The sequence below is a fragment of the Macaca fascicularis genome, chromosome 3 (genome assembly GCF_037993035.2).
Source record: "Macaca fascicularis isolate 582-1 chromosome 3, T2T-MFA8v1.1".
Lineage (NCBI taxonomy): Eukaryota > Metazoa > Chordata > Mammalia > Primates > Cercopithecidae > Macaca > Macaca fascicularis.
This window is the reverse complement of record NC_088377.1, coordinates 46,392,637-46,420,542: the sequence shown is the minus strand read 5'-3', so window position 1 is coordinate 46,420,542 and position 27,906 is coordinate 46,392,637. Positions and strand designations below refer to the sequence as shown.

The 27,906-nt window shown below is 44.5% G+C and overlaps 1 protein-coding gene across 9 annotated transcripts in view; it reads right to left on the bottom strand.

The window, feature by feature from the left end:
* Positions 1-27,803, bottom strand: part of PMS2 (PMS1 homolog 2, mismatch repair system component) — a 40,337-nt gene extending 12,534 nt beyond the window's left edge. Inside the window, exons 1-12 of one of the 9 annotated variants that reach the window (XM_065541666.2) lie at positions 27,717-27,768; positions 24,700-25,023; positions 24,290-24,429; positions 22,360-22,446; positions 22,079-22,181; positions 20,811-20,994; positions 17,176-17,343; positions 15,407-15,504; positions 12,864-12,963; positions 9,339-9,423; positions 6,570-6,725; positions 3,563-4,424 (exon numbers count right to left, since the gene is read on the bottom strand). In XM_065541666.2, coding sequence (XP_065397738.1) covers positions 3,563-4,424; positions 6,570-6,725; positions 9,339-9,423; positions 12,864-12,963; positions 15,407-15,504; positions 17,176-17,343; positions 20,811-20,994; positions 22,079-22,181; positions 22,360-22,446; positions 24,290-24,429; positions 24,700-24,767 — 2,051 coding nt within the window. In that variant the 5' untranslated portion in view covers positions 24,768-25,023; positions 27,717-27,768. Of the gene's footprint in view, positions 1-3,562; positions 4,425-6,569; positions 6,726-9,338; positions 9,424-12,863; positions 12,964-15,406; positions 15,505-17,175; positions 17,344-19,241; positions 19,367-20,810; positions 20,995-22,078; positions 22,182-22,359; positions 22,447-24,289; positions 24,430-24,699; positions 25,024-27,716 lie in introns of all 9 variants that reach the window. The other 8 variants (XM_074034422.1, XM_074034423.1, XR_012432208.1 and 5 more) reach the window with 8 other exon arrangements.
* Between the last annotated feature and the right edge of the window lie 103 nt (positions 27,804-27,906).

The following is a 27,906-nucleotide window of genomic DNA, read 5'->3' as shown; positions in this document are numbered from 1 at the left end:
TATAAATTTTTTTTAATTTTAAAAAACAAAAATGGAACCTTAATTCTCCATTCCACTGTCATCACTTAATGCATCTGAAAGATGTTTGTAGATCTGTACACATAGATCTACTTCATTTTTTTATTATTATTATTTTTCTAAGACGGAGTCTCACTCTGTTGCCCAGGCTGGACTGCAGTGGCACGACCCTGGCTCAAGGCAACCTATGGTCCTGGGTTCAAGCGATTCTCCTGCCTCAGCCTCTCGAGTAGCTGGGACTACAGGCATGCACCGTCAAACCCGGCTAATTTTTTTATTTTTAGTAGAGACGAGGTTTCACCGTGTTGGCCAGGCTGGTCTTGAACTCCTGACCTCAAGTGATCCACCCACCTCGGCCTCCCAAAATGCTGGGATTACAGGCGTGAGCTACCGCGCCCAGCCTACTTCATTCTTTTTAATGGCCACATAGGAAGTCACTGCACGGATGTACAGTAATTTGTCTGTCAAATTCCCGACTAAAGCACATTTCGGTTGTTTCCAATTTCAATTGTGCACTCAAAGCTGCAACAAAGACTTCTGTGCATAAACCTGCTCATCTGTGGGTGCATTTCCGGAAGATAGACGCTAGAGGCAGAGTCACATATGTACTTTTTGATGGGAAATCTGAGAAAATGCACATTGCCGCCAATGGTGTCTAAGAGTAGCTTTTGCCAATACTGGATATCAACCCTTCTAATCTCTGCCAGGCCGACCCCTGGGCCCTTTGCTGGGTGACTTCAACATCTAATGTCATTAGATACTATCTTAGTCAATCCGGACAAAAGACAGACACCACCCCTAACCTTCACACGAGAAACTGACACTGTCACTCTCAGTCCCACACAAGTAAACGCGGTGAAAACGGATTTTCCACAGTACCAGTGCTGTAACTATAAGAAATGACTCTGTTAAAGCAGACGTTTTAAAGCAGACTCTGTTAAACCATGGATGTTTTCTGGTTCTCACCTGGTGGCCTGAGCTGAGGATGAAAGGAGTTGAGATTAGGCTGTGCACGGGGGCTCATGCCTGGAATCCCAGCACTTTGGGAGGCCAAGGTGGGCAGATCATTTGAGGTTGGCAGTTCAAGACCAGCCTGGCCAACATGGTGAAACCCCATCTCTACTAAAAATACAAAAAATTAGCCAGGCGTGGTGGTGGGCCCCTGTACTCCCAGCTACTTGGGAAACTAAGGCAGAAGAATCGCTTGAACCCAGGAGGCAGAGGTTGCAGTGAGCTGAGATCATGCCAGTGCACTCCAACCTGGGTGAAAGAGCGAGACTCTGTCTAAAAAAAAAAATAAAGGGCTGGGCACGGTGGCTCAAGCCTGTAATCCCAGCACTTTGGGAGGCCGAGGCAGGCGGATCACGAGGTCAGAAGATCGAGACCATCCTGGCTAACACAGTGAAACCCCGTCTCTACTAAAAATACAAAAAATTAGCCGGGTGAGGTGGCGGGCGCCTGTAGTCCCAGCTACTCCGGAGGCTGAGGCAGGAGAATGGCATGTACCCGGGAGGCGGAGCTTGCAGTGAGCCGAGATCGCGCCACTGCACTCCAGCCTGGGTGACAGAGCAACACTCCGTCTCAAAAAAAATAAAAATAAAAATAAAAAAAATAAAGGAGCTGATATTGTTGTTTCTTTCTATAAGTGCTCCAGGAAGACCCAGTCCCATGCCACCATGCTCATCACCATCACAATCAACCACAGGGGAGAGTCTGGTGAACTGTGAGACCTCCACATGGCATGGATTACTGAGCCCACATTTCCTATTGTGAGGGGCTCCACACAGAGCTCAAATCCAAGTCATAATCAAACCAATCCCCAAATCTTATCTTCGAGGGTCTGTCTCCTGGTACCAATTCCATATCAGTCAGAGTACAATCAAGAGACAAAAACCACACCAGTGATTTTAACAGGGATTCTGTTTGTTTTTTTTTTAAAGACAGGGTCTTGCTCTGTCGCCCAGGCTGCAGCACAATGGAATGATCATAGCTCACTGCAACCTCAAACTCCTGAGCTCAAGTGAGCCTCCCGCCTCAGCCTCCTGAGTACCTGGGACTACAGGCATGCAGCAGTGTACTTGGCTAATTTTTTTTTTTCTTCAGAGATGGGGTCTCATTATATTGCCCAGGCTGTTCTCAAACTCCCTGCCTCAGCCTCCCAAAGTGCTGGAATTACATGGCACCACCATGCCAGGCCTGAGGAGGAAAAATTTATAATAAAGCATTACACAAACTAGTAAAAAGTGATTAACTACTATGTTAATAAATACAGGAATGGAAAATGCTACTACCTCTAGGGAAGAGGGAGAGTCCTCAGAAAAGGAACTCTTTTTTTTTTTCTTTTCTTTTTTTTTTTTTTTGAGATGGAGTTCGCTCTTGTTGCCCAGGCTGGAGTGCAGTGGTACAATCTCGACTCACCACAACCTTCACCTCCCGGGTTCAAGTGATTCTCCTGCCTCAGCCTCCCGAGTAGCTGGGATTACAGGCGTGCACCACCACATCCCAGTAACTTTGCATTTTTAGTAGAGACAAGGTTTCTCCATGTTGGTCAGGCTGGTCTCGAACTCCCGACCTCAGGTGATCCGCCTGCCTCCGCCTCCCAAAGTGCTGGGATTACAGGCATGAGCCACCGTGCCCGTCAGAAAAGGAACTCTTCTAAGAGGCCCCTCCCCACTCAGGCTGAGTTTCAGATCTCCTAGGAGCAGGAGTGGCTGCAGCCTGCTGGATGAAGAGAAGCTGCCAGAGTGAGTGATGATGCAGGAACTCCTACACCGCAGGAGGGAAGGGAAAGGACATCCCAGAAGCATCCCAGATACCAGCACAAATACCACCTCCCCTGGTGCCGATCCCAGGCTCTCCCGGGAATTGTCTGAATGTGCCCTGGTTCCCAGTACACAGATAATCTGCTCAAAAGCTGGTGCTGGCCTAAAAGACCCAAATCTTCCATGTCTTTGGAGTCTATGTCCTGCCACAGAGAACAGTATCTGGCCAGGTGCAGATGCTGGAATTACAACTGTGCACTACCGTGCCCGGCCAATTTTATTGTAGAGACAGGGTCTCCCTATGTTGCCCAGGCTGGTCTTGAACTCCAGGGCTCAAGTGATCCTCCCTCCTCGGCTTGGCTTCCCAAAGTGCAGGGATTACAGGCGTGAGCCACCGCACCCAGCTTCCAAATACTCTTAAGAAAAAAACTTTACCTGGCCGGGTGCGGTGGCTCACGCCCGTAATCCTAGAACTTTCAGAGGCCGAAGTGGGTGGATCACCTGAAGTCAGGAGTTCGAGACCAGCCTGGCCAACATGGTGAAACCCTGTTTTCACCAAAAATACAAAAATCAGCCAGGCATGGTGGTGCGCACTTGTAATCCCACCTATTCAGGAGGCTGAGGCAGGAGAATCACTTGAACCCGGGTCGTGGAGGCTGCATTGAGCCAAGATCGCACCACTGCACTCCAGCCTGGGCGACAGAGCGAGACTCTGTCTCAAAAAAAAAAAAAAAAAACAAAAATTTAAATAAAAATAAAAAAGTAAAAAATTAAAACGTTACCTTATCTCTTTCCTTAGTTCATCTTCAGCTGCTTGATTTTCTCCAGGGCAAATCTTTGCCCTAAACTTCCTATAATTCTGTTCACCTTCACTTTGCTGTGTTTCACGATGTAACTGCTTTATTCGTTTAGCTAAAGAACTCATAGAAAAGTCCAGGGCTACAACCTTCTTATTAATTTTAACAGCTACATCAACCTGAGAGGCTGACACGTTCTGAGTATTTACTAACTTCTGACGAATGTCAGAATTGCAAAGAACTTCTTCTTTTTTAAAACGCTTTGTGTTTGGGGATGCGAGACTAGTTGGCTGAGGCAAAACTCGAAATTTACACTCTGTGTCTTCCTGGTTTGGTTGGCAGTCCATATCTGAAAAGGAGTCGTCAGTTTCAGGCGCTTTCTCTTGAGAGTCCGCGTGTTCCTGTGAGCCCCTGTCCTCTGGGGAGCTGGCCGCACACTCGCTGCTGCAGTGACTGCCCGTGTCTGGGATGCTGAACCCCTCAGAATCCACGGAAGTGCTGCCATGCCCCGAGTCCTTCTCCACCTCCGCTCCGTCCGTAGGGTCCCTGGGTCCCTGACCGGAACTCGTTGCCTCTTTCTGAGGTCTCAGGAAGCCTCTGTCAGAGATGGCATCTGAAGTGCTAGAAGATGGCGTACCCCTTTTCTGTCCTGGAGGGCTCCTTCTTGCTTCTGGAGTCTTTGGGCTGTGAGGCTTGTTCTCCGTTGTGTGACGAAGAGAAAAGGCCTCTCGCAGTCTGGAAATGGACACGTCCCTTTTTTCTTCTCGAGTCCTTAATGAAGGGGAATGATCCTGCTTTTCTACCAAGGGCTTCTCCAAATCCGCTGCATGCATTTTTACTAAGTTACCTAAGCAAACGTGAACGGAGAAGAGGGTCAGGGACTATCCCAAAATGGTGAGAGGACGTGCTTATGTGAACAGATACTTCACAAAAGAGGAGATCCACATGCTAATTACACAGATGAACACGGTTCAATGTTCAAAATAAAACTATAATATGGGCCAGGTGTGGTGGCTCACGCCTGTTATCCCAGCACTTTGGGAGGCCAAGGTAGGTGGATCACATGAGGCTAGGAGTTCAAGACCAGTCTGGACAACATGGCGAAACCCTGTTTCTACTAAAAATACAAAAATTAGCCGGGTGAGGTGGGGCACATCTGTAATCCCAGCTACCTGGGAAGCTGAGGCACGAGAATCCCTTTAGCCCGGGAGGCAGAGGTTGCAATGAGCAAGATGTCACCACTGCTCTCCAGCCTGGGTGACAGAGCGAGACTCTGTCTGAAAAAAAACCAACACAATACGATGTGGCCATATACTCACCAGAATGGGCAAAATTTAAAAACAACAAATTCTCACAAAGATCAGGATGGAGTGGAATGACTGAATACCTCTGGTAGGAATGAACCTGGTACAGCTGCTTTGAAAAGCTCTCTGGGAATACCTCCTAAATCTGAATGGATGCACACCTGCAACCCAGCATAGTACTCCTATCAGAAGTGCCTATTGGCTGGGCACAGTGGCTCACGCCTGTAATCCTCGCCCTTTGAGGTCAGGAGTTCAAGACCAGCCTGGCCAACATGATGAAACCTCGTCTCTACTAAAAATACAAAAAAAAATTAGCAGGGCACAGTGGAACAAACTTATAATCCCAGCTACTACGGAGGATGAGAATGAGGCAGGAGAATCACTTGAACCTGGAAGGCGGGGGTTGCAGTGAGCCAAGATCACTCCACTGCACTCCAGCCTGGATGACAGAGTGAGACTCCCTCGCAAAAAAAAAAGAAGAACTACCTATGCATGTTCGTCAAAAGACATGGATAAGGATGTTCATGACAGCATTCTTCATTATAGCTCCAAACTGGAAACAATTCCAATATTCACAAATTACGGTATCTGACTATAATGGAACACTGTACAGCGAATGAATAAATGAATTTTGCCACATGACTTGGGTGAATCTCACAAACGAAATAATGAGAGAAAGCAACAAATCACAGAGAAGGACAGACTGAATAACCTCAAATTAAAAACAGATTATACTGTTACAGTTTTTTTGTTTGTTTGTTTTGAGACAGAGTCTCGCTCTGTCGCCCAGGCTGGAGTGCGTTGGCAGGATCTCAGCTCACTGCAAGCTCTGCCTCCCGAGTTCACGCCATTCTCCTGCCTCAGCCTCCCAAATAGCTGGGACTGCAGGCACCCGCCACCACGCCGGGCTAATTTTTTGTATTTTTAGTAGAGACAGGGTTTCATCATGTTAGCCAGGATGGTCTCGATCTCCTGACCTCGTGATCTGCGCGCCTCGGCTTCCCAAAGTACTGGGATTACAGGCGTGAGCCACCACGCCCGGCCTAAATTCTGTTAGAAGTCAGGAAATCCCAGCATTTTCAGAGGCCAAGGCTAGAGGATCGCTTGAGCTCAAGAGCTCGAGACCAGCCTGGGCAACATGGAGAAACCCCATCTCTAATGAAAATACAAACATTAGCCAGGTGTGGTGGCAGGCGCCTATAATCACAGCTACTCGGGAGGCTGAGGTAGGAGAATCTCTTGAACCCAGGAGGCTTCAAGGTTGCAGTGAGCTGAGATCACGTCATTGCACTCCAGCCTGAGCAACAAGAGCGAAACTCCATCTCAAAAAAACAAGCATGACAAGGGAGTTAAAAATGCAGTCACTGTAGACTTCTTCCAATCATATATCTTATATTACATCATCCATTTACAATTTACAAAAAACTAGAGGTACTTGGAGGCAGCTACTTGGGAGGCTGAGGCAGGAAGATGGCTTCAGCCCAGGAGTTTGAAGCTGCAGTGAGCTACGATGGCGCCACTGCAGTACAGCCTGGGTGACACAGCAAGTCCCTGTCTCAAAAAAAAATTAAAAATGATAGTATAAGAGACTTTGTTTCATGTCAAAAAAAAAAGCTTACCTTGGAAAAAATAAGGAAACACATTAGCTGAAAGCTTTAGAAGCTGTTTGTACAAAGTATTTTTCTTACCTTCAATATCCAGCAGTGGCTGCTGACTGACATTCAGCTTGTTGACATCACTATCAAACATTCCTATCAAAGAGGTCTTTAAAACTGCCAACAAAAGCTTTTCCTCTTGTAGTAAAATTTGCCTTTTATCTGGAGTAACATTGATATCAACACATTCTAAAGAAAAAAAGAAAACACACTTATTATGTTTAAATTCACTTTTATTTATTAATTATTATTTTCAGACAGGATCTCACTCTGTCGCCTAGGCTGGAGTGCAGTGGCGCAATCTCAGCTCACTGCAACCTCTGCCTCCTGGGTTCAAGTGATTCTCCCGGCCTCAGCCTCTGAAGTAGCTGGGATTACAGGCGAGTGCCACCACACCGGTTAATTTTTGTATTTTTAGTAGAGACGGGGTTTCACCATTTTGGCCAGGCTGATCTCGAACTCCTGACCTCAAGTGATCCACCCACTTTGGCCTCCCAAGGTTCTGGGATTACAGGCATCAGCCACTGTGCCCAGCCAAATTCACTTTTTTTTTTTTTTTTTTTTTTGAGACGGAGTCTCGCTCTGCCGCCCAGGCTGGAGTGCAGTGGCCGGATCTCAGCTCACTGCAAGCTCCGCCTCCCGGGTTTTTACGCCATTCTCCTGCCTCAGCCTCCCCAGTAGCTGGGACTACAGGCGCCTGCCACCTCGCCCGGCTAGTTTTTTTTATTTTTTAGTAGAGACGGGGTTTCACCATGTTAGCCAGGATGGTCTCGATCTCCCGACCTCGTGATCCGCCCGTCTCGGCCTCCCAAAGTGCTGGGATTACAGGCTTGAGCCACCGCGCCCGGCCCAAATTCACTTTTAACAATAGAAATTTCCCCATCTATTATTTCATTCACTTGTATTTATCACAAGTACTATGAAAAAAATACAGTGTCCAGGTTAATATTCATAAATTATGAAATAATTTCTCATGCTGGCCACAGTGGCTCATGCCTGCAATCCCAGAACTTTGGGAGGCCGAGGCGGGTGGATCACGAGGTCAGGAGTTTGAGACCATCCTGGTCAAGATGGTGAAATCCCATCTCTACTAAAAATACAAAAATTAGCTGGGCGTTGTGGCGCATGCCTGTAGTCCCAGCTACTTGGGAAGCTGAAGCAGGAGAATCGCTTGAACCCGGGAGGCAGAGGTTGCAGTGGGCCGACATTGTGCCATTGCACCCCAGACTTGGCGACAAGAGCAAAACTCCATCTCTCAAATAAATGAGCAAAAGACAATTTTTGAATAGACACAATATAGAAGGGCTTGAAAAGCTGAATTGTTAAAGGAAAAGCAAATAAACACATAAAAATAATTTTAAATATGCAAATTAAAATAAGGTATTTTAATCCCCTACTGAATTTAGCTTAACCATTATAATACCTAATACATTATAGGTAGATGTGTAAATTGGTACATCTAGAATGCAATATAGAAAAAGCCTTAAAATGATCATATTCACGGACCCAGTAATTCTACTCCTAGCAACTTATCTTAAGAATAATTAAAGGTGTAGGCTAAGTGCAGTGGCTCATGCCCTGTAATCCCAGTACTTTGGGAGGCTGAGGCGAATAGATAAGTTAAGGTAAGGAGTTCAAGATCAGCCCGGCCAACATGGCAAAACCCCGTCTCTACTAAAAATACAAAAAAATGAGTCAGGCGTGGTGGCGGGCGCCTGTAATCCCTGCTACTCAGGAGGCGCAGGTGGGAGAATCACTTGAACTCAGGAAGTGGAGGTTGCAGTGAGCTGAGATTATACCGCTGCACTCCAGCCTGGGAGACACAGCAAGACTCTGTCTCAAAAAAAATACAATAATAAAGATGCAGATAATGATTTAATTATAAGGAAAGTATTTGTAATTTCCAAAAACTAAAAACAACTTAAATTTTGAAAAATTTAAAAATTAAAATACCAAACTATAACCATGCATTGGAATATAATTCACTTATTAAAATCACATTTCTGATTAAGTTTTAATAATATGGAAGAGAAAACATTCAAATCTAAGGATAAAGCACAGTATACAAAGTTATTTTCTCATTCCAAAGAATATGGGAGTAGGGGAGAGAGAAAGAAAGAGAAAGAGGAGAGAAGATATTTTTTAAGGTATGTACATATGTATTTCTAAGTATCTAGAAAAAATACTCAATGACAATAAACCAAAATTTTAACAATCAGAAAAAAAATCTATATGAAATGAATTATTTGTGAAATTAGGAAGAACATTTAGTCTACTTTCTCCCTTGGTTGGCATTAAAAAAAATTACATCTTCCTAATAATACAATTAACATAGTCTCAAGTAGAAAGCGGGAACTCTGTTTAAGAAAAACAAAATTACGGGGTCAGGAATGGTGGCTCATGCCTATAATCCCAGCACTTTGGGAAGCCAGACAGGCAGATCACAAGGTCAGGAGATCGAGACCATCCTGGCTAACACGATGAAACCCCATCTCTACTAAAAATACAAAAAATTAACCAGGTGTGGTGGCACACACCTGTAGTCCCAGCTACTTGGGGGGCTGATGCAGGAGAATCGCTTGAACCCGGGAGGCAGAGCTTGCAGTGAGCCGAGACTGTGCCACTGCACTCCAGCCTGGGCGACAGATCAAGAGCCCGTCTCAAAAAAGAAAAAAAAAGAAAACCAAAAACTTACATGACTATAAATTGTTATCTCATTCCGGTCAGAACAGAGCTATATAATTTCATTGTATTCTTTGAGGCATTAGTCACTAGTTCTACTGAAATGCCAATGGAACTTACCTGAATCAACAGAAATGTTAAGAACAACAAATGGATACTGATGTCGATTATACATGTGGTAGACCTCGTTCACAAGTCTGGAGACCTGCACAAAATACGAGGAGAAAAGAATATATGACAAATGTTCCCGGCCCCCCCACATTCTAACAACACACTATTCTAACCAACCAGCATGTTCTTAGAAGGGAATTTTTTTTGTTTTAATGAGACAAGGTCTCGCCTTGTCACAGGCTGGAGTGCAGTGGAGCAATCATGGCTCACTGCAGCCTCAACCTCCCAGGCTCAAGTTGTCTTCCTGCCTCAGCCTGCCATGTAGCTTGGACTACAGGCAGGATTTCTTTTTTCTTTTTTTTTTTTTTTTTGAGATGGGGTCTCACTCTTGTTACCCAGACTGGAGTGTAATGGTGCGATCTTGGCTCACTGCAACCTTCACCTCCAGGGCTCAAGTGATTATCCTGCCTCAGCCTCCAGAGTAGCTGGGATTACAGGCACACGCCACCACAACCAGATAATTTTTGTGTTTTTAGTAGAGACGGGGTTTCACCACGTTGGCCAGGCTGGTCTCGAACTCCTGACCTCAGTTGATCTGCCTGCCTCGGCCTCCCAAAGTGCTAGGATTATAGGCGTGAGCCACTACACCTGGCCTAAGAATAGATTTTTTTTTTTTTTTTTTTTGAGGCGGAGTCTCGCTCTGTAGCCCGGGCTGGAGTGCAGTGGCCGGATCTCAGCTCACTGCAAGCTCCGCCTCCCAGGTTTACGCCATTCTCCTGCCTCAGCCTCCCGAGTAGCTGGGACTACAGGCGCCCGCCACCTTGCCCGGCTAGTTTTTTGTATTTTTTTAGTAGAGACGGGGTTTCACGGTGTTCGCCAGGATGGTCTCGATCTCCTGACCTCGTGATCCACCCGTCTCGGCCTCCCAAAGTGCTGGGATTACAGGCTTGAGCCACCGCGCCCGGCCAAGAATACATTTTTTAATAGCTTTACTGAGATATGACTAACATGGAATAAACTATACATATTTAAAGTGTGCAATTTCACAAATTTTGACATATACACAAACACCTGTGAAACTATCCCCACAATCAAGATAATGAATATATCCATCACCAAAAATTTCCTCACAACTCATGAAGTGATATTTCACTAATCATAGATCCCTAAAACTGAATTTTTCCAACCTAAAGTTGCTCTACGAGAAATTCTAGTGAAATGCGGGCACAGCTGAAATATTCATAAAACACATTCAACGTACATAGAAACGTATTTATGGCATTAAAATGTCATTAGAAATAAACCAAAATATCACATTATTAATAGTTACAATTAATAATTATGAATCCATCACACTATAGGTTAAAAAATTTAGAAGATCAACCACATCTGGCAGATTACAAGCGAACTCTAAAGCATCACTGAAATACAGGGACCGGGAGTGGTGGCTCACGCCTGTAATCCCAGCACTTTGGGAGGCCAAGGCAGGTGGACTGCCTGAGCTCAGGAGTTCTCGACCAGTCCAGGCAACACAGCGAAACCCCGTCTTTACTCAAATACAAAAAATTAGCCGGGCATGGCAGCATGCACCTGTAATCCCAGCTACTCGGGAGGCTGAGGCAGGAGAATTGTTTGAACCTGGGAGGTGGAGGGTGCAGTGAGCCGAGATCACGTCACTGCACTCCGGCCTGGGTGACAGAGCGAGACTCCATCTCAAAAAAAATAAAAAGAGAAAAAGAGAAACAAAAAATATTACTGAGGTACAATGTTGTGCTGTAATCATATCAAGATGATCTGTTTAAATTTGAGGCAGAAGCAATCTGAACCCTTATTTTCCTAGGAAAATAGAAAGAAGGAAGAGAAAATATAGAAATCTGTAGAAAATATAGAAACCATGTAATCAGTTTATACTGAAAGGTGACACAGAATGTTATAAAATGTTTAGTTTCTTCAAATAGTTTTAGTTTTTACAATAATAAATATACTGGTGATTAATATGTGTTTATATATTTATGTATATGTACACACAACATATATAATGTATATGTACACATACAAACACACTCACGTATATGCAATTTAAACAACTATACACAGAGGCCAGGCGCGGTGGCTCATGCCTGTAATCCCAGCACTTTGGGGGACCAAGGCGGGCGGATCACGAGGTCAGGAGTTCAAGACCATCCCGGCCACATGGTGAAATTCTGTCTCTACTAAAGATACAAAAAATTAGCCAGGCGTGGTGGCGCAGGCCTGTAATCCCAGCTACTTGGGAGTCTGAGGCAGCAGAATCGCTTGAACCCAGGAGGTGGAGGTTGCAGTGAGCCAAGATTGCGCCACTGCACTCCAGCCTGGGCGACAGGGCGAGACTCTGCCTCAAAAAAAACCCAAAAAACAACAACAAAAAAACTGTACACAGATAGATACGCTCCTTGACTTATGATAGGGTTATGTCCTGATAAACCCATAAGTTGAAAATATTGTATGTCAAAAATGCCTTTGTGATAACCTAACCTACTGAATGTCCTATCTCAGCCTTGCCTCAGAATACTTACATTAGTCTATAGGCAAAATAACACAATACCTATTTTATAATAAAATGTTGAGTATCTTCTGTAATTTATTGAATACTATACCGAAAAACAATGGTTCCATAGGTACTTGAAGGATGGTATCTACTGCAAAAATAACTTCTGCAACAAGGTAAAGTAGTAGAAAAATATTTTTTTTTTTGGCTAGGCGCGGTGGCTCATGCCTGTAATCCCAGCACTTTTGGAGGCCGAGGCGGGCGGATCACAAGGTCAGGAAATCGAGACCTTCTTGGCTAACATGGTGAAACCCCGTCTCTACTAAAAATACGAAAAATTAGCCAGGCGAGGTGGTGGGCGCCTGTGGTCCCAGCTACTCAGGAGACTGAGGCAGGAGAATGGCGTGAACCCGGGAGGCGGAGCTTGCAGTGAGCCAAGATCGCACCAGAGTGACAGAGTGAGACTCCACCTCAAAAAAAAAAGAAAAAGAATTTTTTTTTGAGACACAGTCTCACTCTGTCACCCAGGCTGCAGTGCAGTGGCACAATCTCGGCTCACTGCAACCTCCATCTCCCATGTTCAAGCGATCCTCCTGCCTCAGCCTCCCATGTAGCTAAGATTACAGGCATGCGGCACCAGGCCTGGCTGTCTTTTGTATTTTAGTAGAGACGGGGTTTTGTCATGTTGGCCAGGCTGGTCTCGAACTCCTGGCCTCAAGCAATCCACCCGCCTTGGCCTTCCAAAGTGCTGGGATTACAGGCATGAGCCACTGTTCCCGGCCAGAAAAATCTTCAGTTGAAACATCTTTTTTTTTTTTTTTAGTTGAAATATCTTAAGTTGGGGGCCATCTGCAGTAGAATTCTGTAAATGCCCAAAATTAGTTAATGTTAAAGCCATGTTTCTCAAAGTCCCGAGTTCCATGTAAACTGCCTATTATCAGAAAAAAAGTTATCCATTAAAAGTCAAAGGCATAAAGAATAAACTAATACAAAAAAATTGTAAATACCTTTGCTGGGTCACAAGGCCGCCGGTTGATAAAGAAAAACTGTCTGTCTGTTGAACTCCTTCCAACTCCATGCGCGCATTGTGAAATGAAACCTGAGATGCTATTCAACATTAATATGGTGAGGACAGGATCCCAGAGTGAAAAGGATTAGAAATACGATCACATGGCAAATTCTTTTTTTTTTTTTTTTTTTTTTTGAGATGGAGTTTCACTCTTATTGCCCAGGCTGGAGTGCAATGGCACGATCTCGGCTCACTGCAACCTCCATCTCCCAGGTTCAAGCGATTCTCCTGCCTCAGCCTCCCCAGTAGCTGCGATTACAGGCATGCACCACCACGCCTGGCTGACTTTTTTTGTATATTTAGTAGAGATGGTGTTTCACCATGTTGGTCAGGCTGGTTTTGAACTTGTGACCTTGTTATCCGCCCGCCTCGGCCTCCCAAAGTGCTGGGATTACAGGCATGAGCCACCACGCCCGGCCAACATGGCACATTCTTAAAGTGAAATGAAAACAAAACCCCAGGTGACATGCTGATAAGTATCACTATTGCAGTGCATGGGTATCTGTGCTCCAAATCTTGATGAGTCATCAAAGAACCAGACCTTCTGGAATGCTCTGAAGCTCCTACAGTCAAGCAATGCACCACAGGCGATGCAGTGGGTCCAACACTGATGTGTTGCAGCTCTCCTTATCCTTCCTGATAAATCCTCCGTAAGAGGAGTGGGTCTCGCTTCACATGCATTCTCAGAACCTCCGTACTGCCGCCCCTGGTTTGTCAATGAAGTCTAACCACTTGTGCTCAGGATTCTGCCCACATTCCCTCCCCTTTCACAATCTCCCGGTTAGGAAGCTTGTATCTCACATCTTAGTAAAGCGCTTGCTTCACATGAGACCCACCCCGGGGACACCGGCGTTTCCGGAAGAACACCACCTTCACACGAAGACACGAAGCTCCGTGTTTACAATCTCAGGCATAGGCCAAAAGCAAGTGGACGAGGAATAAGAAATATAGATCTAAACGCAAAAAAACAAACAAAAAGAAATACAGATCTTAGGCTTGGTGCGGTGGCTCATGCCTGAAATCCCAGAGCCTTGAGAGGCCAAGGGGGGGCGGATCACCTGAGGTCAGGAGTTCAAGACCAGCCTGAGCAACAAGGTAAAACCCCGTCTCCACTGAAAATACAAAAAATCAGCCAGGCCTGGTAGCCCCAGCTTCTCAGGAGGCTGAGGCAGGAGTATCGCTTGAACCCGGGAGGCAGAGGTTGCAGTGAGCCAAGATCACGGCACTAACCTCCAGCCTAGGCAACAGAGCGAGACTCCATCTCAAAAAAAAAAAAATCCCAACATATATATATAATATACAATATACAATATATAATATATATTATATACAATATATAGTATGTTGTATACTATATATTATACACAATATATAATATATATAACATATAGTATATATTATATATATTTTATATATATTATATATAGAGAGAGAGAGAGACAGAGGGAGAGAGAGAGATCTTTACAGGACCAATCCCATTTATGGAAGTGTCTATTTTCTTCTTTTTTTTTTTTTTTTGGAGACTGAGTCTCCCTCTGTCGCTCAGGCTGGAGTGCAGTGGCAAGATCTTGGCTCACAGCAAGCTCTGCCTCCCGGGTTCATGCCATTCTCCTGCCTCAGCCTCCCGAGTAGCTGGGACTACAGGCGCCCGCCACGACACTCAGCTAATTTTTTGTATTTTTAGTAGAGACGGGGTTTCACCATGTTAGCCAGGAAGGTCTCGATCTCCTGACCTTATGATCCGCCCACTTCAGCCTCCCAAAGTGCTGGGATTACAGGCGTGAGCCACCGCGCCTGGCCAGGAAGTGTCTATTTTCTTACACTAAAACTAATGACACTGAACTGCCTTCATCAGATACAAAAAAAGTTAAAATCATTTAAAATGATACAATAATTTAAAAGTTAGTCTAACTAACCAGAGCCTTAAAGAAGACTAACTCAACAGAAAACCACCTGAAATGTACCAGTTACTGGGAACATGGTTTGAATTAAGTAACTGAGTCCCTTGTATAAATCATCCTTCTTAGCAATAGCACTGCTCACAGTTTTATAAAGGACATAAAAGACTATTATCCCTAGCCAGGCGTGGTGGCTCATGCCTGTAATCCCAGCACTTTGGGATGCCAAGGTGGGTGGATCATCTGAGGTCAGGAGTTTGAGACCAGCCTGGTCAACATGGTGAAACCTCGTCTCTACTGAAAATACAAAATTAGCCAGGCGTGGTGGTGCACGCTGTAGTCCCAGCTACTCAGGAGGCTGAGGCGGGAGAATTGCTTGAACTCAGGAGGCAGAGGTTGCAGTGAGCCGAGACAGCGCCATCACACTCCAGCCTGGGCAACAGAGTGAGACTCTGTCTCTAAAAAAAAAGAAAAAAAAAATCCATGAAACTATTAGCCCTAAAATCACTATCTTAAAAAAAAAAAAAAAAAAACCTCTCAGGATAAAATGTTCACTTGTAGTTCTCTTGCCAGCAATACTTACTAAAAAAGATTATGCAGAGCATCCGAACAGCTCAGACCATACTCTTCACACACGGAGTCACTAGGGGGCACCTGAACAAAAGGAATGAGGCTTTGCACCTAAAAAAAAAAAAAAATTCACAGTTACTACAGTTACTTCCTAATAAAGACAGAGTGGACTTATCTGTTTTCTTTCTTAGTCAAGCTATCCGCACTACAAGCACAAAAACATTAAAAGAATCTTTTTTTTTGTTTTGGTTTTTGAGACAGGGTCTCCCTCTATTGCTCAGGCTGGAGTGCAATGGTTCAGTCCTACCTCACTGCAGCGTCAAACTCGTGGGTTCAAGCCATTCTCCTGCCTAGCCTCCCGAGTCAGCAGCTGGGACTACATGTGCACATCACCACACCTGGCTAATTTTTTTATTTTTTTGTAGAGATGGGATCTTGCCGTGTTATCCAGGCTGGTCTTAAATTCCTGGGCTCAAGCGATTCTCCCACCTCAGAATTGTTGGCCGGGCGGTTCAAACACATAATCCCAACCATTTCTTCTCCTGAGGTGCTGGGATTACATGTGTGAGCCATCGGGACAACACTTTTGATTTTATGATACAAGAAAGACGAAACAAGTGGCTACTTATTCATAACCCACACACTGCCCACAATAACTTACATTTTTTTCAGAGAGACAGTGAAAGGATGCAGTATATGAGTGTCTCTGGAAGAATAAAATGGAACACATTCAGCTCTTAAACATTAATTTTGTGATAGGTACTTTTTTTTTTTTTAAGACGGTGTCTCGCTTTGTGGCTCAGGCTGCAGTGCAGTGGTGCAATCTCAGCTCACTGCAACCTCCATCTTCTGGGTTCCAGCAATTCTCCTGCCTCAGCCTCCCGAGTAGCTGGGACTACAGGCGCCCGCCACCATGCCCAGATAATTTTTGTATTTTTAGTAGAGACAGGGTTTCACCATATTGGCCAGGCTGGTCTCAAACTCCTGACCTCATCATCTGCCCACCCTGGCCTCCCAAAGTGCTGGGATTACAGACGTGAGCCACTGCGCTGGTAGGCGCTTTAAAGATCGATTCTTAGTATGGGCGCAGTGGCTCACGTCTGTAATCCTAGCACTTTGGGAGGCTGAGGCAAGCTGATCACTGGAGGTCAGGAGTTCGAGACCAGTCTGGCCAACAAGATGAAACCACGTCTCTACTAAAAATACAAAAAATTAGCTGGGCCTGATGGCACGTGCCTGTACTCCCAGCTACTCAGGAGGCTGAGGCAGGAGAATTGCTTGAACCCAGGAGGCAGAGGTTGCAGTGAGCCGAGATCACGCCACTGCATTCCAACCTGCGTGATAGAGCAAGACTCCATCTCAAAAAAAAAAAAAAAAAAAAAAAAATCGACGGGCGCAGTGGCTCACACCTGTAATCCCAATACTTTGGGAGGCCGAGGCGGGTGGATCATGAGGTCAGGAGTTCAAGACCAGCCTGGCCAACATGGTGAAACCCCGTCTCTACTAAAGATACAAAAAATTAGCTGGGCGTGGTGTCACGCGCCTGTAATCCCAGCTACTCGGGAGGCTGAGGCAGGAGAATTGCTTGACCCTGGGAGGCGGAGGTTGCAGTGAGCCCAGAGAGCACCACTGCACTCCAGCCTGGGTGACAGGGCGAGACTCTGTCTCAAAAAAAAAAAATAAATTCTTAGATTTTATTCTCCATTCTACTGGAAGAGACAATGGAAACCTGCCATAATATCTAGAGCAATAAGAGGCGTTGAAGTAACCAGCCAACACTACCTGCTTCTGTCCAAACACAGAGCCGATATTTTCCTTTATGCTGGGGCTTCCACCTGTGCACACCACAGGCTGTCGTTTTCCTTGTCCAAGCTGATTGGTGCAACTTACACGGATGCCTGCTGAAATGATACAGTAGGCCTGTAAGACCTGGACCATTTTGGCATATTCCTGTTTAAAAAACACAAACACAATATTCTACGTTACTTTAATATTATAGGAATTACACAGCTCAAGTTATAACATCCAATGCAAGGTTCTCACATCATCGCACAAATCAAGGGAAGCACTGTTGACAGAATGAGCTGTAAAGAGGTATCTTCCTATATTCTACAGAAGAAACGCAGAGCTTTTGGCTCCTGGTCACAGTCCTCTCACTTCCCAATGTGCCATGTGTCCTGGTAAAAGTACAGCCTGCAATCCCGGCTGCTCAGGAGGCTGAGGGCAGGAGGATCACTTGAGACCAGGAGTTCAGGACCAGCCTGGGCAACACAGCAAGACCCTGTCTCTACAAAAAATTAAAAAAAAAAAATTAGCCGGGCATCGTGGCATGCGCCTGTAGTCACAGTTACTCAGGAGGCTGAGGTGGGAGGATCACTTGAGCCCAGGAGTTCGAGGCTGCCGTGAGCCATGATTGCACCACTGCACTCCAGCCTGGCTGACAGAGAGAGGTCCTATCTCTAAAAATGAAAATTTAAAAACTGAAACGTACATTGTGTTTGATTTTATAATCTCTCCTTTTAAAATGTATCTTTGTATAATAGAAAGACTGGCACAAGCATTTTGATATGCAAAGAGATACACAAAAATGTTCACTGAAACAATCTCTATGAAAAAACAGAAATGACCTAAGCAAGCATCATCAAGGAGTTAGTTAATTAATTATGGTATAGCCATACTGCAGCAGAATGACAAAGCATAAGGCAGTGCACACCGACTAAAGAAGACAATCACAATATGCTAAGTAAAGAGTCAGTTATGGCCGGGCGCGGTGGCTCAAGCCTGTAATCCCAGCACTTTGGGAGGCCGAGATGGGCGGATCACGAGGTCAGGAGATCGAGACCATCCTGGCTAACCCGGTGAAACCCCGTCTCTACTAAAAAATACAAAAAACTAGCCAGGCAAGGTGGCGGGCGCCTGTAGTCCCAGTTACTCGGGAGGCTGAGGCAGGAGAATGCCATAAACCCGGGAGGCGGAGCTTGCAGTGAGCTGAGATCCGGCCACTGCATTCCAGCCTGGGCGACAGAGCGAGACTCCATCTCAAAAAAAAAAAAAAAAAAAAAAAAAAAAAAGAGTCAGTTATACGGCCAGGCATGATGGTTCACAGCTGTAATCCCAGCACTTTGGGAGGCTGAGGCGGGAGGATCGCTTCAGCCCATGAGTTTGAGACCTGCCTGGGCAACACAGATGGACCCATCTCTACAAAAAATACAAAAATTAGCTGGGCATGGTAGCACGGGCCTGGAGTCCCAGCTACTTGGGAGGCTAAAGTGGGAGGATCCATTAAGCCTGGGAGATCAAGGCTGCAGTAAGCTGAGATTGTGCCACTACATTCTAGCCTGGGTGAGAGAGCAAGACCCTGTCTCAATTTAAAAAAAAAAAAAAGCAAAAAAAACTTTCAACCACATACAATTCTGTATTACTTGCATGCTGTACATTCTGTATTACTTGCTTTCATTATATTAACTTATGAATGTATCTTGAAAATTATTCCAACAGTTACAAACACATGAAATTAAAAGGAGTCTGAAAAGATATACAAACTGTAAGTAATGGTTATCTTTAACAAACGTAAGTTCTACATTCCTGTATTTTGCTAAGGCACTAACTTTTTTACCATAAAATACAAAAAAAGAGTAAGTTTTCTCTATTTTAAAAAATTTCAATTTTGAAAAAATGTAATAAAGTTAAAATTAGCAGCTGAGTGCAGTGGCCTATAATCCCAACATTTTGGGAGGCTGAGGCAGGCAGATCACTTGAGGTCAGGGGTGCAAGACCAGCCTGGCCAACATGGTGAAACCCCATCTCTACTAAAAACACAAAAATTAGCTGGGCGTGGTGGCACACACCTATAATCCCAGCTACTCGGGAGGCTGAGGCAGGAGAATCACTTGAACCCAGGAAGCGGAGGTTGCAGTGAGCCGAGATCACACCACTGCAATCCAGCCTGGGTGACAGAGTGAGAAGACTCCATCTAAAAAAAAAAAAAAAAGTTAAAATTAGCACCAAATGCTTTACAGGTAAAAAAAAGTTTTTAGCTGCATATGTTTAAATAGCTTTTTAGATTATTAAAAATACACATACAAAACAGGCACAAAGAAGACAGCAAAAACTGCATGGGATCTCACATCCAAGGATAACCGCTGAGAACATGAAAGTGCTGACTCTTCCAGCCTTTATACTATACACATCTAGGCCTGTTGTTTTGTTTTTATAAAACTGTAATCATGTAATACAGACAGTTTTATAATCCACTTTTTAAACACAACAATTATATAACATTTAGCTGTTTTCATTTGCATTCAAATTCATAAGGGTTCCAATAACTCGTTTCTCAGAAAACCAAGAGAAATATTCTTTTTTTTTTTTTTTTTTGAGACGGACTCTGGCTCTGTGCTCAGGCTGGAGTGCAATGGCGTGATCTCAGCTCATTGCAACCTCTACCTCCCAGATTCAAGTGGTTCTCCTGCCTCAGCTTTCCCAGGAGCTAGGACTACAGACGCACGCCACCAGGCCCGGCTAATTTTTGTATTTTTAGTAGAGACAGGGTTTCACCACTTTGGCCAGGATGGTTTCGATCTCTTGACCTCGTGATCTGCCCGCCTCAGCCTCCCAAAGTGCTGGGATTACAGGCATGAGCCACGGCGCCTGGCCAAGAAATATTCTTATTAAAATGTAAGTACATAAGGCCAGGCCTGGTGGCTCACGCCTGTAATCCCAGCACTTTGAGAAGCCGAGGTGGGTGGATTACCTGAGGTCAGGAATTCCAGACCAGTCTGGCCAACACGGTGAAACTCCGTCTCTACTAAAAATACAAAAATTAGCCAGGCGTGGTGGCACACGCCTGTAATCCCAGCTACTCAGAAGGCTGAGGCAGGAGAATTGCTTGAACTCGGGAGGTCGAGGTTGTAATGAACCGAGATTGGCCACGGTACTCCAGCCAGGGCACCAACGTGATACTCCATCTCAAAAAAAGATAAAAATAAAAAATAAATATATACGTATATGTATTTTTCCAGACAAGGTCTTACTCTGTCTCCCAGTCTGAAGTGCAGGGGTGCAGTCATAGCTCACTGCAGCCTCGAGTTCCTGGGCTCAAGTAATCCTCCCACTTCAGCCTCCCAAGTAGCTAGATACTACAGGTGCATGCCACCATGCCCAGTCAATTTTTTTTTTTTAATTTTTCATAGAGACAGGGTCTCACTATGTTGCCCAGGCCTAATAAACACTATGTGATGAAAAGAAAAAAGTACATCATCCTAAAGTCTTTAATGTTAAGTCTTTAATGAGAAATGCAAATAAATCATGTCTCAGTAAATTACGGGAAGAGAATCAACAGCAGAATAAACATCTTTAGTAAATCTTTTGCTCACGTGCATTAACCAATACTCTTGAAAACCAGGATTAATTTGCTGTACCTTCTTAATATTCCTTTGAAATTCCTTATGGCGCACAGGTAGTGTAGAAAATAACTGCTGGACGCTGACTGTGGTCCCTCTGGGGCGGGGGTAGGGGGCTTTCTGGATGATTTTTCCATTGTGATCAAACACCAGTCGAGTCCCAACCTTCGCCGATGCGTGGCAGGTGGAAATGGTGACGTCGCTGTGAGAGAATACCAGGCATGGTGTGTTCAGTGAGAGGCCCATGATGTTGGGCACTGACTACTCTTTCCTTCGCTTGCTTTTCCCTCAAAACTTTCCTAAAAAAAGCTGATGATCCCTTTGAGATCATCAAGATCTAAACGGTTGAGGAGTCATCATAAAATCTAAGGTTTGGCATCTAAAAGACAGTGAGACAGAGAGCACTAAACATGCTTTGTTTTGATAAGAGCTTTGATTTTGTTTTTCAGCTTGAACTGCAAAACCGTCAATGATCTCAAGATTCATTTATTCACAAATAGAGATTTGTTTTATTACTCTTCGAACAAATTTTTTTAAAATAATCTAAAATACATTATAATTAAAATGTATATGTAGGGCAGAATGCAGTGGCTCATGCCTGTTATTCCAGCACTTTGGGAGGCCGAGGCGGGCAGATCACTTGAGGCCAGGAGTTCGAGACCAGCCTGGGCAACATGGCAAAACCCCATCTCTACTAAAAATACAAAAATTAGCCAGGAGTGGTGGTGCATGCCTATAGTACCAGCTCCTCAGGAGGCTCAGGCACGAGAATCACTTGATCCTGGAAGGCAGAGATTGCAGTGAGCCGAGACTGTGCCACTGCACTCCAGCCTGGGTGACAGAGCAAAACTCTTTCTAAAAAAAAATATATATATATATACACACACACATATATACACATACATATATATATATTTGTATATAATTATGAAAATTTAGTATCTGTGCTATAATTAAATAGTGCTTTGGTTAAATGTTTCCCTAAAAACTGATAATGAAAACCAATGGTAACTATCATTTATTATCTATATGTTATGTTAAAATTGAGAAGTTACTGTTTTAATAAGGGTAACCATTTTTTTAAACAATACTATTTGCTTCATTTCATTTATTTATTGCTCACATTTCAGAAGTACTATGACTTAGATTGGCAGCGAGACAAAACAGAATTCACAAGCTAGAAGTTGAGATGTTGAGATAGAAAATTGTAAAGAATAATGATTCCAATTAATTTTCAGAGAGGTTTTTCTAAGGGGTCAAGTGAATGGATAAAAATATTGTATCACCTCAGTGCACAAAGTGAGCTCAGAGCTTCCCCCCGAAAGCCAAAAGTTTCAACCTGAGTTAGGTCAGCAAACTCCTGAATCTTAGATGTGTGATGTTTCAGAGCTGAAAGACAGTGTAAAGTAAGGATTAAGATATCTCAAGTGCTGTAACAACAAATATACATGGTATCTAGTAACTGGCTTTAAAAAACTGCTTTTGCGTTTCCCAAGACAGTGTTACTCACAATGCTGGGACATGTGGCCCAATTATTTTATAATAGGATCAGAAAAAGTCAACTTACTTAAGCCTTCGAAGTTTTCTTCTTCTACCCCACATCCATTGTCTGAAACTTCAATGAGATCCACTCCATAGTCCTTAAGCTTTAGATCTAGAAAGTTTAAAATATTTACATATTTATTAAAAATGGACCCATGCTATAAGTTTTTACATTGACATTATTTATAACATATGCAAATTTAAGAGTCATAACAATACCTTTAGTTACATGTACTAGTGTCGTTTTGTATATTTCATTTTTATAAAGTCCTTTCTGGTTATTTACTAGCCTAGACTAAATAGTTTAGCTTTTTCTTTCTTTCCTCTTTTTTTTTTTTTTCCCCTAGGCTAGTCAAGTGAAGCAGTTGGAGTGGAAAAGGAACAAAAAAAAAATCTGTAACTGGTTGTGATCAATTAGTTGTAAAACCGTTGCACTTTGACCAGCCTTTTCTTTTGAAAGAAATAATTTTAACATACCCAGTAAAGAGAACAGGGGCTGGGCACAGTGGATCATGCCTATAATCCCAGCACTTTGGGAGGCCAAAGCGAGCAGATCACCTGAGGTCAGGAGTTGGAGACCAGCCTGACCAACATGGAGAAATTCTGTCTCTACTAAAAATACAAAATTAGCCAGGCTTGGTGGTGCATGCCTGTAATCCCAGCTACTCGGGAAGCTGAGGCAGGAGAATCGCTTGAACCCAGGAGGCGGAGGTTGCAGTGAGCCGAGATCGTGCCATTGCACTACAGCCTGGGCAACAAGAGCAAAACTCCACCTCCAAAAAAAAAAAGAGAGAATGGGTTCTGGAATCAGACTTCCTGGATCCTATTTTATTAGCTTTATAATCTCAAAAGAAGGAAATTTGCTGTCCCTTAATTTCCTCATCTGTAAAATGGAGATAATAAGTTCTATCTCATAAAGTTATTCTGCAGATTAACTTTTTATGTTTTTTTATTTTATTATTTTCTTTTTCCTTGTCTTTTTTTTTTTTTTTTTTTTTGAGATGGAGTTTTGCTCATCACCCAGGCTGGAGTACGGTGGCATGATCTTGGCTCACTGCAACCTCCACCTCTCAGGTTCAAGCAATTCTCCTCCCTCAGCCTCCTGAGGAGCTGAGATTACAGCCATGCACCACCACATCTGGCTAATTTTTGTATTTTTAGTAGAGACAGGGTTTCACCATGTTGGTTACACTGGTCTCGAACTCCTGACCTCAAATGATCAGCCCCCCTCAGCCTCCCAAAGTGCTGGGATTACAGATGTGAGCCACTACTCCAGGCCTATTTTATTTTATGTTTTTGAGACGGAGCCTTGCTCTGTCCTCAGGCTGGTGTGCAGTGGCACGATCTCAGCTCACTGCAACCTCCGCCTCCCGGGTTCAAGCAATTCTTGTGCCTCAGTCTCCCAAGTAGCTGGGATTACAGGCTTCTGCCACCAGGTCCAGCTAATTTTTGTATTTTTAGTAGAGACAGTTTCACCACTTCGGACAGGCTGGTCTTGAACTTCTGACCTCAGGTATCCACTCGTCTTGGCTTCCCAAAGCGCTGGGATTACAGGCGTGAGCCACCACGCCCGGCCTACTTTATTTTTTAATAGAGATAAGGTCTCACCATGTTGGCCAGGTTGGTCTTGAACTCTTGGCCTCAAGCAATTCCGCCATCTCAGCCTCTCAAAGGGCTAGGATTACAGGCATGGGACACCACGCCCAGCTATTTTGCATATTAAATATTTCTGTGTAATTCTTAGCATAAAACCTGCCTGGCACACCATAAGAACACAATAAAAGCTGTTACTACTACCTAGCTAAGTACTAGGCACATAATAGGTACTAATTTTAACTTAAAAATAATACTTTATTACTACATCAACACTTGACAGTCGTGTTTCAATAACAAATGTTTCTTGACTACAACATTCACTGATCATTTCTTGTGGCTTAAAACTCTCCCAAACTTACCAATATTAGTGGCACCAGCATCCAGACTGTTTTCTACTAACTCCTTCACTGCAGTGCTTAGACTCAGTACCACCTGCCCAGAGCAAATCTGATGGACTGACTTCCGATCAATAGGTTTGATGGCCTTGGCAGGTTCTGTACTAAAGAAATCAGTTACAAGAAACAAAGCAAATATTCAGCTATATATTTTCATCCTGATTTTCACTGTGGGAAATGACTCAACACTGTAAATAGTTTATGGGTCTAATCTAATCATTTATTATATTAGCAAATACATTTATTATATCCAGAAATAGAAACACTGTTTTACAATCCTTAAACATGTACCCAAAATACTTCTGGATAGATACTTCAAATTCAACACATCCTTACTATCTAATTATACTAGGATCCACATGGAGAAAACATACATTGTATCTCTCAAATTACCAAAATCTTTGGCAACAATGGTGTCTTCTTTCTTGAAAAGTGAAACCATGACTGGCTGCCGTGGCTCATGCCTGTAATCCCAGCACTTTGGGAGGCAGGGGTGGGTGGGTCACTTGAGGTCAGGAGTTCGAGACCAGCCTGGCCAACATGGTGAAATCCCGTCTCTACTAAAAATACAAAAAATTAGGCAGGCATGGTGGTGGGCACCTGTAATCCCAGCTACTCAGGAGGCTGAGGCAGGAGAATCGCTTAAACCTGGGAGGCGGAAGTTGCAGTGAGCCGAGATTGCGGCATTGCACTCCAGCCTGGGCGACAGAGCAAAAAAAAACAAACAAAGTGAAAGCAACATAATTTCCCACATAATTAGAAAAACCAACAGTATGCTGGGAAATACACAATGTTTAAGTCAAAATCATCTCGGAAATTGGGTACCAGTTATATAACGATTCCTTATACACAGTTGCCTTTGATACCCTACTCCAAATTGAAGCTGCCAGCTGCTGTCTCAGCAAAGACCCTCAAAGTTCTTGCTGTACGAGCTTTAAGAGTTTTATAACGGTTTCATCTCCCCTCATTCCCTGCTCCAATCCATCCTCCACTCTATCACCAGAGCTATTTTTGAAATCACAGATCTGGTCAAATAATTTTTCTGCTTAAAAATTTACAAGTGGGCCGGGCGCGGTGGCTCAAGCCTGTAATCCCAGCACTTTGGGAGGCCGAGACGGGTGGATCACGAGGTCAGGAGATCAAGACCATCCTGGCTAACACAGTGAAACCCCGTCTCTACTAAAAAACACAAAAAACTAGCCAGGCGAGGTGGCGGGCGCCTGTACTCCCAGCTACACAGGAGGCTGAGGCAGGAGAATGGCGTAAACCCGGGAGGCGGAACTTGCAGTGAGCCAAGATCCGGCCACTGCACTCCAGCCTGGGCGACAGAGCGAGACTCCGTCTCAAAAAAAAAAAAAAAAAAATTTACAAGTGCCCCACTTCCTACTATACGAAATTTAAAATCTAGTCCTCACTGCGCCCAAAACTACCTTCTTTTCAGAATCTCTCTAATCCTTTCCCTTCATCAAGTCCCCTACATCATTATTATTATTATTATTATTATTATTATTATTATTTGACACAGAGTCTCACTCTGTCACCCAGGCTGGGGTGCAATGGCATGATCTTAGCTCACTGCAACCTCCGTCTCCCAGGTTCAAGCAATTCTCCTGTCTCAGCCTCCCAAGTAGCTGGGATTACAGGCGCCCACCATCACACCCGGCTAATTTTTGTGTTTTTAGTAGAAACCGGGTTTCACCATGTTGGCCAGGCTGGTCTTGAACTCCTGACCTCAGGTGATCCGCTTGCCTCAGCCTCCCAAAGTGCTAGGATTACAGGCGTGAGCCACCGCAACCGGCCGTGCCCTACATTGTACCACACTGAACAATTACTTCCTGAACATCACAAGCTCTTTTAGACACTACAGTGTATAAGCAGGTCTCTGTCTAAACTGCTCTCCTCTTCCTCCTCTGCCCAACCAATGTCTGCTCATCCAAAGAATGTATCCTGTGTGTTCACTAACTTAGCAATTTCCAGTAAACAGTTTGATAACTTGTTAAGAGAAGGCAGGAAACCTCCATGAAAGAGAAATCACTGGGTATTTCCTACAGCATTTAACACATGGTAGGCCTTCAATAAACCCTTGTGAAATAAACAAACCTCTTTACTCTTCATTCTACCCTGCTAAGAATCTCACCCAAGTCTGTCTACCATGTGAAACTGCAGATGACCCCACAGAAAATGGAAAGTATCTCTAAAAATAAGTTTATTTGGCAACACACTATAGGCTACAGGTCCACTTTTTCTTTTTTTTGAGACGGAGTCTTGCTGTGTCGCCCAGGCGGTACTGCAGTGGTGCAATCTCAGCTCACTGCAACCTCCGCCTCCTGGGTTCCAGAGATTCTCCTGCCTCAACCTCCCAAGTAGCTAGGATTACAGGCTCCCGCCACCACGCCCGGTTAATTTTTGTATTTTTAGTAGAAACCGTATTTCACCATGTTGGCAAGGCTGGTCATGAACTCCTGACCTCATGATCCACCCGCCTTGGCCTCCCAAAGTGCTGGGATTACAGGGGTGAGCCACCGCGCCCGGCCCACTTCAGATACTTATTTTGAGGAGAGAGCGCATTTAGATAGAGACCCCAGATTTATTTAAATGTCTCAATACATTTAAATGTAGTTAACTAAATATATCTAATATATTTAAATACAGAAAGCAAATTTGCGTTTACAAATCTGACACGGAATGCAACTGTGCTAGCCAAGATTCGGTGTAGCTTACCAGCCAGAAATCACATACCCTAATAGGCAGAAATCACATACTCTAAAAGGTAGAAATGCATTGCATTTTTTAAAACTGCGCGGCTATGCAAATTAGGATGTGTCTGGACGCTCTACCGTCCCCAAAATAACCTCAATTTTTTAAAAAGGCCAGGCACAGTGCATCACTCCTGTAATTCCAGCACTTTGGGGTGCCGAGGCGGGCGGATTGCTTGAGCTGAGGAGTTCGAGACCAGCCCTGGGTAACATAGCGAAATCCCCGTCTCTACAAAAAAAAAATTAAAAATTAAATAATACAAAAATAAAAATAAAAGTGGAGAGAGAACAGGTAGAAAGAAAATGCATTCAGTCTATGCGGATTTCACGCTCCGGCTTCAAGTCCACGGCCCTGTGATGGGATGTGGGCAAAGCCTGTCTGGGACGGGCCGAACCCAACTCCTTACAGGGCCGAATCCTTTGCCCGCAGCCCAGGACCCCGAAGGAGCTTGCCTCGGCCTCAAGGCGCACCCAAGGGGCACCGCATCGCTCGGGCGCTGAGGTCGCTGCTCCGGGGCCTCCACGCGGCGGCTTCGCCACGCGCCTCGGCCATGTTTCCCGCATTTCCAGGGAGGCTGGAACGCCGTGGGTGTCAAAGAGGGCGCGCGAGAGGGGAGACCGCGAGCCCGGCTCACCTCGAGCTCTCAGCTGGCTCCATGGATGCAACCCCGGTTGCGCCTTGGGACTGGGAAAGTTCCCTCCACGGCTCCCACAGGCGCTCCGCCTCCGGGGCTCCCATTGGCTGCTTTCGACGTTGTGCTCCACCCTTTCCGGGCGGGGCGGCAAAAATACTTCCCGTCTCTCCTTTTCGCCTATTGGCTCTGT